General features: G+C 47.8%; 1 protein-coding gene across 3 annotated transcripts; it reads right to left on the reverse strand.

Annotated features, from left to right (window-relative positions):
* Window positions 1-1,217: 1,217 nt before the first annotated feature.
* LOC118503109 (putative inorganic phosphate cotransporter) lies at window positions 1,218-17,382 on the reverse strand. 3 transcript variants are annotated; one of them, XM_036036047.1, is made up of 4 exons: window positions 16,658-17,382; window positions 11,537-11,929; window positions 2,946-3,841; window positions 1,218-2,871 (listed from the first exon to the last, which is right to left on the reverse strand). In XM_036036047.1, exons 2-4 carry the CDS (start codon window positions 11,586-11,588, stop codon window positions 2,248-2,250), a joined length of 1,572 nt encoding a protein of 523 aa, XP_035891940.1. In that variant the 5' UTR covers window positions 11,589-11,929; window positions 16,658-17,382; the 3' UTR covers window positions 1,218-2,247. The 3 variants fall into 3 exon arrangements, with proteins under 3 accessions (XP_035891940.1, XP_035891941.1, XP_035891939.1); XM_036036048.1 differs by lacking the exon at window positions 16,658-17,382 and adding an exon at window positions 12,898-12,998; XM_036036046.1 differs by lacking the exons at window positions 11,537-11,929; window positions 16,658-17,382 and adding an exon at window positions 5,814-6,839.
* Between the last annotated feature and the right edge of the window lie 463 nt (window positions 17,383-17,845).

Raw genomic sequence — 17,845 nt, forward strand, 5'->3', positions numbered from 1 at the left:
AAGTTGTGCTATGCAAAGAGCGCCATTCGTTCTCGAGAGCAACAGCAAAAAAAGGACGGAAAAATCCCCCATCCAGCTCTCCACCAATGCTAGAAATGCTTCAAATTCCGATGGCGCCTTCACCTGCTAAGAGTTGCATCCCGGTGTGCCCCGGTGCCCAGTTATCGTAACAAACGAAACGCAAGTGCAAACGCAAACGCCTGGCGGGCAACACGTGACCGCAGAACCGTATCGAGAGCGCGATTTTGTTTACATAATCAACACACAAAACCGCTGCAACTGAATGCAACAGAACAAAAATACAATCAGAAAGGGAAAGAACAAACTTACAAACGACGAGGAGCGAGAGGGAAGGTAAAAGGGTATGAAAATGAAAATCAAGAAAATACGGCCAGCTGGAATTCGAAGCCTGTGCGAGTGAAGAAGCTCGCACTGAATCGATTGTTAATTAATTAGTGTGCTTGTCGGTTACATTAGTTCAGTAAAAAGGTCATTTCAGGTTAAAGGGCTAGTTCAAATTTTAGTTTTTGAATTTAAATGGCTATCGAAAACTGCTATTGAAAAAAACAAACAGTTCAAACTATCTGAAATAATGTTCAACACCCTGGATTGCATACATTTAGGCGCATTCTATGTGCGCATTGCATACCTTCCGGGGGTATTTCACTGAAAATATGAAAACGTCATTTCAAATTCAAATTTTTCACATTCCTCTTTCGTTTTCTGGATGCAAAATCGTCCCCGCTACAGATCAAATTCAATTTAACCCTTTACGAAAGAAAACACCTCAATCATGCGCCCACACACCTTAAATCTACAGCAAGCAACAATTCCCGTACAAAATCGTGGGAAGCAACAAGTTTTCGCGTGCCACGCCACCGTAGCTGCCATCATCGGAAAATGTCTTGCTTCCGGAGCGTTGAGTTCGGCGGCATCGTTTCGATTGGTTTCGATCCGTAATAGTTTCGGAATGGTACGGACCCGGACCCAGGTAAAGGAATAAACAACATCTCTCAACAACACGCCTCGAAAGAGCACGACACGGACACGGTGTGGTGGTTGAATTATGTACTCGCATTACGTCAATTTATGTTAACAGTGAGGAGCCCTAGCGAGCACGTCCCGACCTGTAAGTACTGCTCCTGCTGGGAAAAACAGTAAAGGAACTTCCTTTCGGTTGGGAAATGATTTCTATAACTCGGGCAAGAAGTTTGCTGTTTTTTTTTTTGTGGTGGTGCGTTGATTCTCGCATTATAACAAAATTATCATTATCGTTTTTTATTTTATCATCTTGTTGCGGTTTTTTGTTTCTGTTACAGCACCGATGATGGTTTGGTGTCGGCATCACCTTTCAAAGGAGAAAGGTTTGCACTGTAACAATCTGTGTGTGTGTGTTTTTCTGTTCTTTATCATTAATGAGGGTCTTTTGTTCGCATATTCGCACATACACGCATAATTCTCGCTCCCCCGCTGCCTCTCTACATGCTAACAGCTTCTGGTTCCATTCCGTTCGAAAAGTGGAAAACCAGCGAAACGTTCACAACCCTTAATTCCGCATCCAAAGATCGAAAAATCGGTCTTAGATTGGGATGATCCGGATTTTATGGCCTATTAGTGGTAGTATGTTCTCGATTAGTCGCTAAGGGAAAATATTTACACACACGCTCAACACGTGCAGGTTAGCGATGGACAAATATCAATGTTTACGAAGGGGTAACGTGCTACCTAGTGCACGTGAAAAACAAACAAAAATAGAAGAAGAAAAAAAATCACAAAACTATAGGGAGAAAGAGACAGTTAGTAGAGGAAAAAGAAAAAAGGAGGAAGAAAAAAGATAGAGACTTGACCCAAAACTGCTGGTCAATAAGAGCAAGATGAAAAAGTTTCAGAGAAAAAGAGGGAACAAGAAAGCGAAAGATAACAAGCCCAATTGCAACTCGATAACACAGCAGCAATCAATCAAGAAAGAAATAACCCCGAAAAGGAGGAGGGAACAAAAATACTATAACAACCCGTTTCGCTATGAACGGTGATGAAACAAATAAACGGATGCGAAAGTCCAGCTTAAACATTACGTTACATTATCAAGAAATATTCGTTTTTCCCCTTATAAATACAAACTGTAGTCTTTCCGCACTCTATAGCACTCGCCTAACTGTTTCGTCCGCGAACGTGCCGCGGACGTGATATGTATGAAGGTTGGCTTCCGGTTGGGTATGGGGCTTGGTTTACCGCAGTTCCCCAAACCTACGACGACTGTTCATTAACGTTCCGATGCGTTAGGGTTGCGACCGTCGTACCATTGCTACCGACATTGCTACCATTCACTTCACTGTGCATCGCCGGAGCCTCGATCGAAGGCTTCTGCGGTTCATCGTTCTCCGGATCGTCCCAGAACTGGCGGGCGCCGGACGCGAACACGTTGTAGAACGTGGCAGTGAACAGATAGACGCATGCCGCTATCACAAACACGATACGCCACTGAGCGATCGTCGGTTTACCCTCGATGATGTTACCGGCCGCGATCGGGGCTAGTAAACCGGCCAGGTTGGCTGAACAGTTGGTGAATGCCATTAGTACGCCCGCGTACCGGGGCGTAATGTCCAGATGGTTAATCTTGAAGCCAGCGTAGATACCACCGTTCAGGCCGACACCGATCGTCAGGATGGCCACCGTCAGTGCTCGACTGCAACCGGTGAACGAGGCAACGATAAGAGCGATCGCCGGACCGTACTGACCGATGCTGTTGGAGATCTTGCGCGTCCAGGTGTGGTTGAAGCGACCCGACGTTAACATCCAGTCAGCGACCCATCCGACCACGATCGAGAACAGCCACATCGCCAGATAGGGCAGGGCGGACAGAACACCGTTCTAGAATACAAAAAAGGGAACATTAGGATCTTCTGTCTTCTGTCGATTTTGTTCCACCGATGTGCAATACTTACGGTCTTGATGGAGAATCGCAGGACCTGCTTCATGTAGGTCGGCAGCTCCGTCATCAGCGTTTCGTAACCATAGTTCTGGCCAAGATGGGCAAGCAAGATGGCGTAGAACGGCATCGACTTCGCGATGCTCATCCACGGAATCGGTGGAATGTGCACTGACGCATTGCCCCACAGTGACTGCTGGATGTACTTCTTCTCGTCCTCTCGAATGCGGGGATGCGAAACTGGATCCTCGTAACACGTCAGCAGGAACGCAATCGACCACACCGTGCCAATAATGCCAAACACGTAGAATATGGATGGCCAACCACCGTCAAACCCGTGGTCCGCCAGCAAACCGGACAGTGGCATCGAAATAACCGTACCGAACTGCGCTCCGGAGTACACGATCGACCCCACGCGTGATCGTTCGTTCGGAGGAATCCACTTCGCAAGCATGGCATGTGTGCAGGGCACGATCGGGCCTTCGCCCAGTCCCTGGATGAAGCGTACAGCGATCAGCCAACCGGCACCTCCCTGTCGAGCGGCAACCGGCACCACGAACGCAAACACCGAGTTGAGCAACATTCCCCAACCAAGGAAACGCATCGCTCCGTACCGCTTCGCCAGCAGACCGAACGGAATCTGCGTGATGACGTAGCCGTAGAAGAAGGACGATAGAATGTAGCCCTGCATACTGGTGCTCCAGATAAACTCGCCATCCTGCCCGGAATCATGTGTATCATCGCCATAATCCGTGTCCGGACATTCGTCGTCGAACACTTCGGAATCCTTCTCGATGGCGGTCTGGTTTACCATCGCCACGATGGCGACGGACATGTTTGTTCGCATGACGTACGCATTTGCCATGCCGAGGAACAGCATGAACACGGTGTAATGTCGGGTTCCGAAGCGTTCTGTTGAGGAGAATGAGAAATCAATAATATCAATTAATAATTTGTACGATGCGCCTGGCGGTATGCAATTGCTTTCAATGTGAGGATGTGAAGGCTCAGATCATTTGAAAATCGTCCGAAATACAGACAAATCGTCTAAACTGTCTTAATCGCTCAATAAATCTACAAAGAAAGCTGACCACCGCACCTACAAGATTTTGGCAATCTACACCCACTTACCCCGATGCGACCTAACCTGCTGTCAAACTCAACACTATCCGTCAAAACTAACAAAGCATCAAAGAACCCATTACTTTGCTGGCTACTCTCACCATGAGTGACACTCATTTGTCAAACCAATCATTGCAGCATGCCATGCTTTAGCTTTTTGGCAAGCAAAACCATCACCAAACCGGCACGAGTCCGGACGATAATGAAAACCTCGGGAAAACAAAACAACAAAACCTGACGTCCATCAGCGCAGTCACGATGATCGACGAGCAGAGAGGATCCGCTTCGGGATTCGGATCGCTCCCCGATGTGGTAAGATTATATTTTGCGCTTCAGTCAACAGTGCGCACGTGCCAGCCATCATCATCATCATCTCAACCGCACTCTGCAGCAGTACACAGGATGGACAAAATTGCAACATTGCATGTATTTACCCACGGACCGAAGTCGGTGAAAACGAAAGAAAGCTGATTTATTTATGGTACCGACATTAGTTCGGCCATATGCAGTACAAAGACTCGGCTTACATTGCATGATTTGAGTATGGATAAACAGATAAACTCTTCATCTGTTCTGGCACACAATCTTGCGCATTAACGCATTATAGCCATTACAGTGCACAAGATATGCAACACTCTAGGCGAGGTCAACGGCGCAGGTCCTCTTCGTTATCATCAGGTCGCCCAAAAAGCATATCCGGCACTGTTTGAGAAGATGACGAACAAACAAAGCTTGCGGGCTCTTGCAAAACCGATGCTCCACATTGCAGCAGTGCAAACACCTTCACCAGTTACGGCCTAGCAACAAGCGAAGCGCCAATTGGGAAAATTTAATTCAATAGAAAAATTGCTTCTCATGTGATCTGATCAAGCGAATGATCAAGAAGATATCCTAAGAGGGGTCCAGTCAAAGGCGTGAGGTACACTTCACGCCGCTGACGACACCGGAGACCGTAGACCACTTAAATCTATTCAGCACACTCCATCTCTAATCCTGCTGACAAGCTGCTGCAACCCTCACCCGCACGTGCTTCACATATTGAGGATTATAACACCGTCCTCCGTCATCCTTATCACGGTGCGATGGTGCAGACAGAGCGTGACTTCGTCTAACCTCACACATCTGGATAGTAGGAGTTGACCTACTGGTGAGAAGATATCCCCAAACACTCCAACCTGTTATCGAGCTTCACACTTGATCCTACCCCCTCAATCAATCTCATGATGATCATGATGAGCTCATGATGATGAGGTTGAAGCTAGCACAGTCGACCCGAGTCAGTCATTGGGTTCTTCCTGCTTCTAATCTAATCGTATCAGGCGTGCCACAGAATGTGTTAACATGCGAACGGACATACTTCTCATTATCTTACACACATAGAAGCGAGAAGCGCTCAGCGCCGTTTTATTGATTAATTGCGGGATTGATCCTCCGCACTCCGACCCATTTCGCGTGCCCATCGGGGTTGAAGGGTTGGCACACTATATCGTCACTATAAATCATGCAGATTAGATTTCGGCCGCAGGTAAACAATCGCATCAATGGAATGTCGAAAACCAAGTCACCGCAATGTATCGATAGAGCACACTTTTTTGCGATCTCTTCATTCCTAGTGACTAGAAACCTCTGCAAAGATCAATTAAATTTGCCACTGACATTAAGAACCTTATTTACAACTTGCATAGGTCATCCTCACCAACCAACGATCACTAAATTCATTGCACGAGACACCTACACGGTTTGTGGAACGCTTAATTCTTACTTGTCGGCAAGATGCCCTCGTCCGACGCCATGTCGGCCTGCTCCCACACGAGCACATGGCCCGATCGGTTTCGATTGTCCGCCATCTTTGCTGCTGGAACCAATCACCACTACTGGACACACACTCTTGGGCGCACTAAGGTCTTTCGATTTCGCACTATCGTCCCCACTGGGACTGGGGGTAAAGGAGTAAAGTTTTGGAGAAATAGTTCTCTTGGGGCCGCTAGATGCCAAATGTCGTTAGGCTTATCCGATGTCTGCACTATATTACCGCCGCAGGTCCGCACGACAGGTGCACACGATACACATAATGTGGCGCTGGGTGGCGTCGAGTGGCGTCAAGTGGACACTTGGGTCACGCGAGTCGCTTCGAGATTCGACACACCGCGATAGCAGCCGATGCCCATCAGCTGCAAATCCAGCTGGTGGATGTCCTGCATGGGTACATCTCCGACCAGTAGTAGCACGGGTCACACACACACACACACACACACTCGGTCTGTTTACACCCGTGAAGCACGTGAAGAACCAATGGGAGCTTTGACGCAAAACAGCAGCTGATTTATGTTCATTGATTTGTGGTAGTGGGCGCCGTGCCTTGTACCAACGATCACGTGTAGCGCGGACCACCGTACCGAGAGTGCAAGACGCAGGATGTTCACGATCACTGCCGTACGACCCGATCAGCTCGTTCACTTCCGATGAACTGGGAACGGTTCGGTGTGTGAACCGGTGGTTTTGTTTCAGCAGCTCTAACCGCCAACCAACGATGGACATGGGGGACACGGTACTAGGGGATGGGGTATGTAAATACAATCCCCCCTCTGCAATCGCTCAGCTCGTCGCGATCTTCGTGGTCGGTAGGTTCGTCTCACACACTACCGAGACAAAAACCGGTAGAGATTCCGGGTCGGGACTCGGCTGAACCTTTTCTTATCAACAAAAACCGTTTCGTGTGCAAATTCTCACGCCGAACTGTTCGGAGAGCTGCAAGACTTCACCGAGCACGCCTACTCCAGCAGTGCATCGCCGTACCGACTGAATGGCGTGTTCTTCATTCAAGCGACCTAGGGTGTGCGTATAGTGACGATCACTATCACACGGTACACGCACACCAAACCAACTTCAAAAGAAAGAAAAAAGCTAACTAGGGGACACAGGGCGTTGCGTCTTCGTCACACACGCGGAATCACTAATCCGTGCAGGGTGCGATACGCGCCTTCAATCCCAGCCAACACAGACAGTGTGCTGATAACGCGCTTCTCACACACAACTATCTTCAAAAAACACGCGGTCCGGCGACGACCCTTTTGGCCGGCACAAACACGCACTCACTCACGAACCGACCGTGGACACGGAAATGGCTAGACAGCGATGAGCGTGGCGCGTTTACTATTTTCATTCCCTTCAAACACACAAAAATACACACACGCACACAAATACACAACAATTCACAAAATGCCAAACAGCGGGAGAATCTGCTTAGAAGCACCAAAACAAGGAGGGAAAAAAAAAGTGCTAACTGTCAACCACACACCATGTGGTTGCCGTGGTGATCCGGGCGTAGAAGACGCGCAACGCGTGCCTACTATATAGCGGGGATCGTAAACGTATAGCGAACGCTGCAGGAATGTGTGTACGGTTAGGTGAGCTGCATCAAGACGCATGCACACGCACACACACCTTGCGGGTGCGTTAGTAAGTGCAACGCGAGTCTCTGGCGTGTCACGCCGGGTTAGGTGTGACCTAGTTCTTCCCTCACAGATGACCCTCGAAATGTACGTGACAGTGCGCACCGTTCGTGCCGTGTTCTAGGCAAACAACGGCCCCTTGAGGTGCTACACGAACCACTGAGAACACAATCAAATATTATCAAAGGTTAAACTGTTTCCCCCGTTAAACAGTCATGCGATGTCATGCACACAGTACTGTAAATGACCGACAACGCCTCACAGCCCGTGAACATCAACAACGACCGCGCTATCTCCTTAAAAATAAGACACACCACGGGTGTATCCGTGTATCGGTCAGTTCGATGTTTTGTTGTAAAAATAGTCTACTTACGGCTTGATCTTCTGCTTGATCGGGGAGACAATCGCCGCGAACGTTCATGCAGAAGTAGTGGGCGTGAATTCTACATATCTCAAAATCCCCTCAGATCTCGACTAGATCTTCACCAAGATCCGGATTCTCTTGTAGGGTGTTTTGATTTCTGAGTTCCAAGTTTGTGTACCTGGATCTTGGTTGCTAGCTAGTACAATCTTAAACGAAATTAGTCTCTCATCATTTAATATCTCTCGGTCTCGGTTGGGGGGAACACGGGAGGGCCTAATAAAGTAACACGACTGCATCATTTTTCGCTCACGCAAAAGCCCACTTCGGCACGGGTGGCGTATGATCATTCACTGTTTACCGATCCACTCGCTGGACCCGCGGCGGAGAACAGGACAAGTGCAGACTGTCCCTCAAGTGGCGCCTACGCGCCCCACTAGTTATCATGCTCGGAATAGCAATGTGTGCTACATTCTTGTGCGCCCCGAACCGTTTCGTTCGGGCATCCCACGTTCAAGAATTGAGAAGACACCGCTGGACCACCATTGCCCCTGGGGCCTGGTGGACCAAGATCCGGTGTATCCAGCACGGCGATTTATTATCCGAAAGCCTAACAGCTCCATGACCACGATCACGGCAACAGGGCCTCTGGGATCAAACAAAGGGTTTTACGCGTTTGAGCAAGAGTGCGGTGTCTTCTGTTTGTCAAACAGTGTAGAGTCCCAGCCTGATAGCGTAACAATAGTGAATCAGCTCATCATTATCTTCAGCGAGTACAACCAGGCGCACAGGGAACACACTCGCCGACCGCATACAACGTATAGTCACCTTCAATCGATCAACAGCGGATAGCAGATCAGCGGTGTACTACGCACCTAACATTGGATGATAACAAGCGTCAAACATAACACAACCCAACGCCCACAATATAGAGGATGTACAAACAGATGTACTCCATGTGCATTTTGGACCGTTCTTTTTACGGCCTTCTTCCAGTATTTTACGCCACAACCACGATAAGCGACGCACTTTTGCCAATAGTCCAAATATGTTTTCGCCAACGAGATGGTGTGGAAGTTGTCTTGAAAATAGCAATAAAACTGTAGTAAATAAAAGGGCTTCTCGGTTTCTACAGACACACCAATAAACCGGATAAGAACATCCGGTTGCTGGGGCACTGTGCAACATGAGGGAGCGATACTGCGTCAAAAGTGTTTAGAACGCAAATTATAAAAGGAATTATTTACCATACAATGTTTTTGAATCATGCAAGCAAACAAATCTTGAGTTTCAGTGCACCAACAGGCAAGATATTACATGCGATCAAGCCTTCTCTGCTAACGTCATTCCTGTCCATATTTTTTAATAATTAATGCCATTTAACATTCATGGATTAAACAAGCTTTAGGAGATTTGTTTAGTGCGTGCAAATGACAATAAATGTAAAACACCTAACGATAAACCACAAAATGCGTATTTTGAAAGCCCAACAGTATATATCTTTGCATCATTTTAACGGTCCGCTACATTTTTCGCGAATGTGAAATGTTTCAATTTAAATTTGAAAATTTCATTCACGTTTAATTGCTGAAATATTTCACTGAAGCAAACTTTCAACCAAATTTTCACCATTCAAACCGAAACGTTTCACCATGCCGCTAACGAAGACAAAACAATAGTCATGCTTCTTTTTTCCAATTTAGGACGCGTGTTGAATCTAATTGATCGTTTGTTTTCTTTTTCTGACGTTTTCTTCTCTCCTCTTCTTAATGAGGAAATCAACAAATCTCTCTCCCACGAAGTCCCAATTGTGTGTCCTATCTTGATGCCGGCAAACTTTGACAATGAATCGCAGCGGGAAGCGATAATTGAACAATTGACAAACGGAATTAGCCGTACACACCACCGTACAGGAAATGAACGATTTGTCGCCAACGCTTCTGTGGCCAAATCTATTGGCGAAATGCGCAACTTTGCGGGAGTAGCTATGGAGGTGTGTAGTCTCGGGACTCGCGACACATTCGCAACCGCAATGTATGCTAATAACGGGGTGAAGACCTCCGGACGGAGCAACGTCTCGACAGATAAAACGCGCTAGACACTAACGATAACAAAGATGAGTACCGCTACATCGGCGCGTTTGCATGCGATCTCGCCTCTTTTTTTTTTTTGTCAACTTCCGACGGATGTTATAATGGACGTATATTTCGGTTTCCTTTTTCGTCAACCTTTACGACATAATGCTAGGATTAGTCAGCATGTGTTACGCCCCTGTTTGTCTAGAAGATCCTTTGCTTAATGATACACAGGTTGCGTTGCTAAAACACACAGCTAACAAGTGCTAATTACTGGCAGAACTTCCTCTCGCTGTTACAAAACAGTTTGCGCTGATGCAATCCGTCGAAAACGAGACAAATTGTGAGCAAATTCCAGTCGCCGACAATGGAAGCCGGCTGGATCAAAAAAGAAACCCTAAATGAGGTATAATTTTGGCATTGTTTTTCTTCTCTCTCCCTTCTTGTTCCAAAATTGATCATGCCATCAGCAACGACTTCAACCCTTCCATGACGGGGTATAATTATTTCCTCGTTTCGGCGTTTCCCCTTTTTTTTGCTGCGAGATATTTTACCAGAACATTGACACTGGAGCACATCACATTATCAGCAACAAGGTGTTTTCAACGCATCACCACTTACTCACTCGGTTTATATTAGCCTTTAACTGGTCGCTGCTAATAGCGGGCTAATTCTATAAATATTTCACAATTACCACATCTCAGTTAGCTGTTCAGCAAAGTGTCCCATTACTGTCACATCGTAAGGGTGCGGTCGTAAATGAATGTTAATTTTAAACTCCACAATAGACACAGATCCGTAGCGTCCAGAACGGCTAGCCGGCTTCACCGGAAGAATTCCGAAACCTAGGAAAAGTGTCGCACTCGTGCGCAAACACGCTCTCCACTCCGCTCGCTCGTTCTCCAGCAGGTGTAGCGTCTGGGACGTGCAGCGCATTGCCGACGAGTTGCAACGCACGTCATGGTGATACACGTTTTGCGCATTCCACATTCGGCTCCAGTTAGCAGTATGGTTGTCCGTGAACCACGTGACGCACCAGCCACTACCACCTGTGTGTGACCATGTGTGGTGTGAATACGCTTCAGTGCGCATCCGACCTTACAGAGGACGTACTGGACCGCGATCCGCCACAGGATCTAGCTAACTAGAACTCTTCCGCTATCAGCTTACGTGCATCCCTTGGTTCCGAACGACAATCCGGAAGGCACCGGCTCAGACGGACTAACGGACATATAGGTTAGGTATCATTATGCTAGAGTGTCCTCCTTAAAAAGTATGCAAAACAGCACCCTCGTACACTGTGCAACGTGCAAAACAGTCGAGCAAAGTAAACAACTAAAGGCCAGCGAACTGAACGCACCATACTACACGGCAGAAAATCGCAAGGTGTGCGCTGTGTGTTGATTTGTGCTCAATGTCACGGTCAATGCTGTACGACCGAGAGAGACGCAGCAGGCGCCAGTCGCACAAACACGAAACCGTTGGTGTTATGATGTACGCACTGGAAGGTGAGATTACTATGTCTCAATTCCAGCCAACCTAAGCGCAGCGTAAACTGTCAAAATTGGCTACTAAAATGGGTGAGGTTTATACTTACGGTTCGGTTTCTCCGGTTCGGCATTCGCCAGATACTCCTTGCTGGCCGTCATGATTACTTTCTGTTGTAGTTGCGGTTCACGCTCACTTTCTCCTTTGGTTTCAAGCCTAGCTTCTGCCTGTGATGCTAACGATGATGAATAATTAGTAATACTGTTGTTGTTCTTAGTAGACTCGTCGGCGATTTTTTGCCCGGTGTCTGTCGGTGGTAAGCCGTACTTCGTACTTGGTACGTTCGTTGATGGACGTCGTTTTTTTATGTTTATGCAAAGTACAGCAAAACAAGCGTACTTTGATGTTGGCTTACAAACTTTAGTAAAGCACGACGCTACGATAAGGTTGCTATAATGCGATCTCAATGTAGCCGTTGTTGTTGTTTTTCAGGCGATCATTTCTGTTTCGTGAGAGAAGAAAACAAAAAGAGAGAACAAGAAAATTAAAATCTACTGAAAAATATGCTTTTTATTAAAAAAAAAAACAGATGCCAACAAAATATTATCCCGTATTGACGTAAATGCCCCGCCTGCAGTTAATGTAAACAAACAAACTTCTACAAGAAACACCGAGAAATGTCATCAATTCTCAGCCGACTTCAACCTCAACCACCACCACACCAGCAAGGTTAAACAGCACGACAAATTAGCACGACGCTGACAATCTTAATGCCCCAAAACTCGTCTGAAGCGGTTGGCGGGCTGATCGTTGCTCGATCATCAATCCCCCAAGATGTTGTCAAACTGGAAGCGCGACATGCTGGAGTTTGTTCCAGAACCCCTCCGACGCAGATGCCGTTTGAAAGGGTTGTGCTTTTTTGTTTGTTTGCCGATCCGTTTCGCGTCACAGTTTTGATACACCATTAGGCGAAACGTGAGATATAGCCCATTAATGTTTTAAGCCTTCCAAAGCCACACCATTCCTTCTGGACGTTGTCTGTAACAGTCACATGATCGGCTGGTGCTTTCTACACTCAAGTCACCGGCACACCAAAATTTTCCACTCATGATCTCTGTTCGATCGATGGTTCTCGGTCTCGCCGTTAGGGGTTAGGTAAGGCGGTGCGCGTTGGGCATCGCGGTCATAAATAATTGTTGAGCCATATCAGACACCACCAAAAACTACTTGTCAAGCAGGTTGCTCGTTGCATAACGGACGCCCCAAAACGGACCGCTCATTTGCAAAGTCACTTTTCGCTGGCAAAGTTTGACTGGATCCCGCAAAACACGACTTCACGGTGACAGCGCTAACTTTACTACGCCGAAGGTCTCCCCATTCGCCAATTATCACACTTTCACCTGTTTACCCCACCACTCCACCAATATTGCAAATCCCTTAAACTTCAGCGCGAGAGTAACGTATTCCTACCCGGCAATATCCTATTGTGTTTACATGCCCTGTAAGCTGCTGCACAGCTTTAATCTCCTGCACCACTGTTAGCACAACCATGCGGCCCGATAGCCATTGCACAATTGCGCGTGGAACTTACGGGCACGAGTTGCAGCGCCTCAACTGCTTCAATACACACATACCCAGCGGGGCAGCACTAACACACACACACACACACGCCTATACACACCGGTGAAAAGCTACTTGCACACACCTCGCACGACGCATCGCAAGTGCCTCGGCAAAAGGCATTAATGGAAATTGAGAATAATATTCAACACCTGCCGCCCTGTTTATGGAGATGATGCGATGTGAAATGCGAACACAAAGAAGAACGGGGAAAACACGCCATCCAACAACCTCACTCTCCGACCCGATCGATCGATGCCATGGGTGCGTGTGTCAAAAATGACCTTTCAAAAAATTGCGAAACTGCAATGGGAACGAACAAAAAAAAAGGGCCCACCGAGCAGGTAGGATGGTGCCGATAACCTTCCAGGAACTTGCAGGACTTGAATGAAGCGGACAAGGAAGATGCAGCAAAAGAGGGAACGTGAAAGATAGGGAACAATGTGTTACTGTTACCGTGGTTGATAAATAGGGTAGGAAGGACATTCCAGCGGACATTCCTGAGTTCTCTTCGGTTCTTGCAGAGACCCAGAATCAAGTGTCCCGTGCAGTGAAAGATAAATCAAATAGAAGGCTAGACACGTCTCGTGGCAAACATCACGTAGAGGGGAGGTGAACAGGTTAGGAACTGGCTAGGTTCTGAGTCGCCATCTTTAAGTTCAAAGTCATGGCTGCAGCTACAGAAATGCTGAGCGCGTTCACTTTCATCCGCCTTAGGTTCTCTTGCCGATCTCTGCCGATCTCGGTCAGTAACGAAAAGGTAGGCACGAAAAAGGTCAGCCACATTGGCGACGATGGTACGATCGTACGAGTTGCTCCAAGTAGCAGGACCCAGCGCTGGAAGAGTTATCACTTTCGATTTTCCAGCTCCGAAAACCAGACGCCCCGGATTCCAGCTCTACCGCATTCGGTCGGTTCATCGTGCTCTACCATGCTTCACCAATCACGCCGGCCTTGCGAGAGCCGGCCACAGTCAACTGATTAAATATTTATGGGGCATGCCTTCCTCACGAGCACTTCAGCATAAATAATATGTCGCTAGCAGCAAGTGCAACGAAAGCTTCACTTCTTTTCTGTATTCCATTCTTTCTTTCAGCTTCTTCATGTGTATGAAAGGGAACATAACGGTCTACGGTCGTCCCACGTCCAGAACCGGGGTTGAGCTTTACTACCTCGTGTGCGTGTGTGTGTGCCTCGGCGAGCTGCCTTATCAACAATCAGTCAATGTACCGCATGTGGACGTGCGGAATTAGTACGAAGTTATTACACCCGGTACTTCACCGCATCGCGTTGATTAACTATCTTCGGTAGGCTTCGAAGTCACATAATTCCTGCATACCGACACCGGGAAATACTTGCCCCCTAGTCAGCCAGGAGAGCGGCGGGCCATATAAAAATAGCGACGGGGTTTAGAGCGTTAATCCCCCGGTTGGAGTACCTACTCCCCATTGTCGTTCCCCATCGCCGGAGAGGTTCTTTGTGAGAATATCCATCAGTTAAGAGACCCAATGAACTATAACCAGCTACTGGAACGTGAAGGTGAGATGAAGTTCACACACGATTCAATACACACTAGGCACACAAAATCTCTACTAAACGTTACCCGGCACGGTATAATCATTTTGCCATGACTGTCACTTTCGTACTACTCCGCCATTTTGGATTGCTTTTCATCATTTGTTATTAGTGCGATCTACGTGTCTAACCCGATTCTGATGGATGCTAGGGTAGCCACAACCTTGACGAAACAATCGGATCCCTTCCTTCATACTCCTCCACTAGGGAGGGGTGTATGTGCCTCCAATAATAATGTCCATCAGATCTCCGATGGTTCACCTTCCGAGATTCACATTCATCAATGTCGGGGTTTGGGTGAATATTCAAATCTACACAGCCGGCAGGTAGTAGCATTGCAGGGTTCCATTATACCGGGGCTCGATTCACTCGATGCGGTAACGCGTAGCTTCGTTATCGGTGACTTCCTTTGGCAGACAATCAAGTTGATGTTTTTTTCCCAGCCACATTCCCGCGCCTCACCTTTCGTCGGTTAACTTCCGTGGAGGGGGCAACAATATACACGAGCTACAAGCTACACAGTATTACCGGCCACAGGGCAAGTTATGGCCGCTGTTTACACTGTTTGATTAATTTATCTCTGTAGCTGTGCTTTCCATTCGACTCTGAATCGATCATGTGAAGGGTGAGAACACAGGGCTTTCCAAGGCAGTTCAAGAGAGTGATCATCAGAGCGAGAAAGATGGTAGAACCTTACAAATTTCGACCTGCTTTGTATCGTGACTTTGAGCAGGGAAATGACACCGGGGCAACTATCAGAATTCCAACGTCTACAACCACCGGTTGAGTTTTCTCACACGCTGATCGTGCGCAAGGGCAAAACGTTATTCACGCACGCTAGACACACACACACACTTGTTGTAACACAACAGAAAACACCAAACGGCAGATGAAGATCACGCGCACGATGACCTCTGGGCGATGATCCGACGGATGCGCGTCCGATGAATGAAAATTATGTGTGTGTTTTCTTTCCCTTTCTTTAAATAATAACAATAATCCTCACGTCGTCACGCGAAATGACGAAAATATCGTACGACTGTAACACTTGCGCTGCTGCTCCTGTTGATCATCATATGGCGACGTTCAAGATTTCAGTACACAGTACACAGCACACAATTAGTTATGCCTGGCTGCATTGAAAGGTGTCAAGATCTCACTCGTGCATGGCATCAGTCGACGATCGCAACTATAAGCATCCACTAATAAACGCCCCAAGTGTCTCAGTAGCCTTCAATATAGCATCAATGTTGGCCTCAATGCATTTGCCCAAGTGCCTCTTCGAAACTCTCCAAATGTAGGCTTGAACTTGATTTTTCGGTAGCAGCTTATTACAACAACTCTGCCGCTTTCTCTTTTTATCGTAAAACGCGCCAACAAGATTCGATCAACTTCGCCAAAGTTGCGTGCTTCTCCCGGTGCTGTCTCTGTAAAGACCTGACCGAATTCTACTAGACCCACACAGCGGACTCTTCTCGGCAGAGGAGCTCGTAGTACACAACAGGACACTACTTCCAACAACGCACCTCCGATCACCTGTACACCACTGAACAACAATGGTAGCGCGATCAACACAATAACTCACGAAAAACAGCTAATGATTCCAAAAGTTTGGCCGCGCAGGTGGGGCTTGAAGTGCTGTTTGCACCCTCCCCACAATTTCTAGGTCAACTGTATCGTTATGATGAGCTATGGGAAGCTATGGAAGCTACGGGTGGAGGCTATGGTTTGATGGATTCGTTTCGATCCGAACAATCGTCATGCAATTTTGGGTTTCCTGGGGACTCGATTTGGCGTAAAGTTCGTACTATTTCATGATGAGTTTAAACGCGCGTATGATCAACACCATCATCCCCGGCACATCAGGGGATCATTTTCCTAGATAACTTTGAACTCGACGAATCTCTCACTTCACGCATCTTCACAGCGCGCACGCACACAACACATACACAGCTAAAATTCACTCACAAATGAGGACATCACCAGGACTAATTGTGAACCGAACGGACACACAGATGGGTCTTGCTTTACTTACACCAAATTATCGCCTGATGCCACCACTGATTGTGCTCGCAATGCTTGAGTGGTCACACAAAAAACCGAGACCTGTGGCCAAACTGAAACTCGAACCCAGGACCAGGGCTTCCGGGTGCGGATGCGGGTAGGTGGGAGTTCCGATTCGGTCGGATGTTGTTTTGCTTAGTACACACGGGCTAGCGTGCTCCCGGTTTGATGTGTGGCTGCTGAGCGAATACTGGCTGCTGTCAAACTTGACAACCGGCACCGTTGCTGTAGGTGTGTAGTGCCATCGTACTAGTAGCTCGGGAGAGATGGGCCATCGGAATCTGTTTTTCGATTGTGTTTTTCGTCGTCGTTGTTACCGTTGCAGTTTTCCGGCTTTTCACTCGGAAAACGATCGCAGACGCACACAGGTGAAAAACAGAAACAAACCGTTGATCGAAAACGATCGTCTCCACTCCGGATGATGGATGAGATGATCTGTTTCTCTCTCGCCGGGGATCGGGTAGCTGCGACGATGCTTTGCTGGCACACACGCTTCAACTCACTCGACCGTACGAGCGGCCGTTGATTATTTATATAAAATCTAGCGCCTACCAACACTACCGGCCCGGCACGACGACGGTTTGGGTGCTGCCGCTGCGGCAAAAAAAAAACAATCGTCTACAGGCGATACTCGCGCGACTCGCGGGCGCGAATGACGGTGTGCGTAAGTACACGCAGGCTGCCGCTACCACCACCACTGCGCTGCCGCACGCTCCACAAGTGGTTCCCGATCATCGCGTGTGTCAATCGTGTGTGCGCGGCGCATTATCAGCTGTGTTCGGGATTTTCGGAAGTATCGCGCCGTATACGCGCCGATGGCACACTCACATCTTCTCGATCGACTGCACCGGCTACTTGCTACCGTTGGCGTTGACGGAAAGGGAAAGCGCACTCGCGTATGGCTGTATGCGGGCGTACTCGTTTCAGTGTGTGAGCAGGACGAAAAATCGAGGAAAGTGAGGCTGAAGTATGCGATGATAAGAACATGACGCGCACACGATTTTCAGACCCCCTTCCAAGCGCTCCTGGACGGTCCTCCCGTTTGCACATCCTTTCTCATTACAGACGCTGTAATTGCATGATAAGCGGTCTCGGCCCGTATCTCATCCAGTGCGTCCGATCAAGTGCTGGTCGATCCTCCCTAGAGGGTGGGAGGCTG

Source organism: Anopheles stephensi, chromosome 2 (genome assembly GCF_013141755.1).
Source record: "Anopheles stephensi strain Indian chromosome 2, UCI_ANSTEP_V1.0, whole genome shotgun sequence".
In the NCBI taxonomy this organism is placed as follows: domain Eukaryota; kingdom Metazoa; phylum Arthropoda; class Insecta; order Diptera; family Culicidae; genus Anopheles; species Anopheles stephensi.

Coding starts and splice junctions, on each gene's coding strand:
- LOC118503109 (XM_036036046.1), bottom strand. CDS start 5,898: ATGGCGGACAATCGAAACCGATCGGGCCATGTGCTCGTGTGGGAGCAG. Junction 3,842..5,813: donor CGAGGGCATCTTGCCGACAA/GTAAGAATTAAG, acceptor TCTCCTCAACAG/AACGCTTCGGAACCCGACAT. Junction 2,872..2,945: donor TGCGATTCTCCATCAAGACC/GTAAGTATTGCA, acceptor TTTGTATTCTAG/AACGGTGTTCTGTCCGCCCT.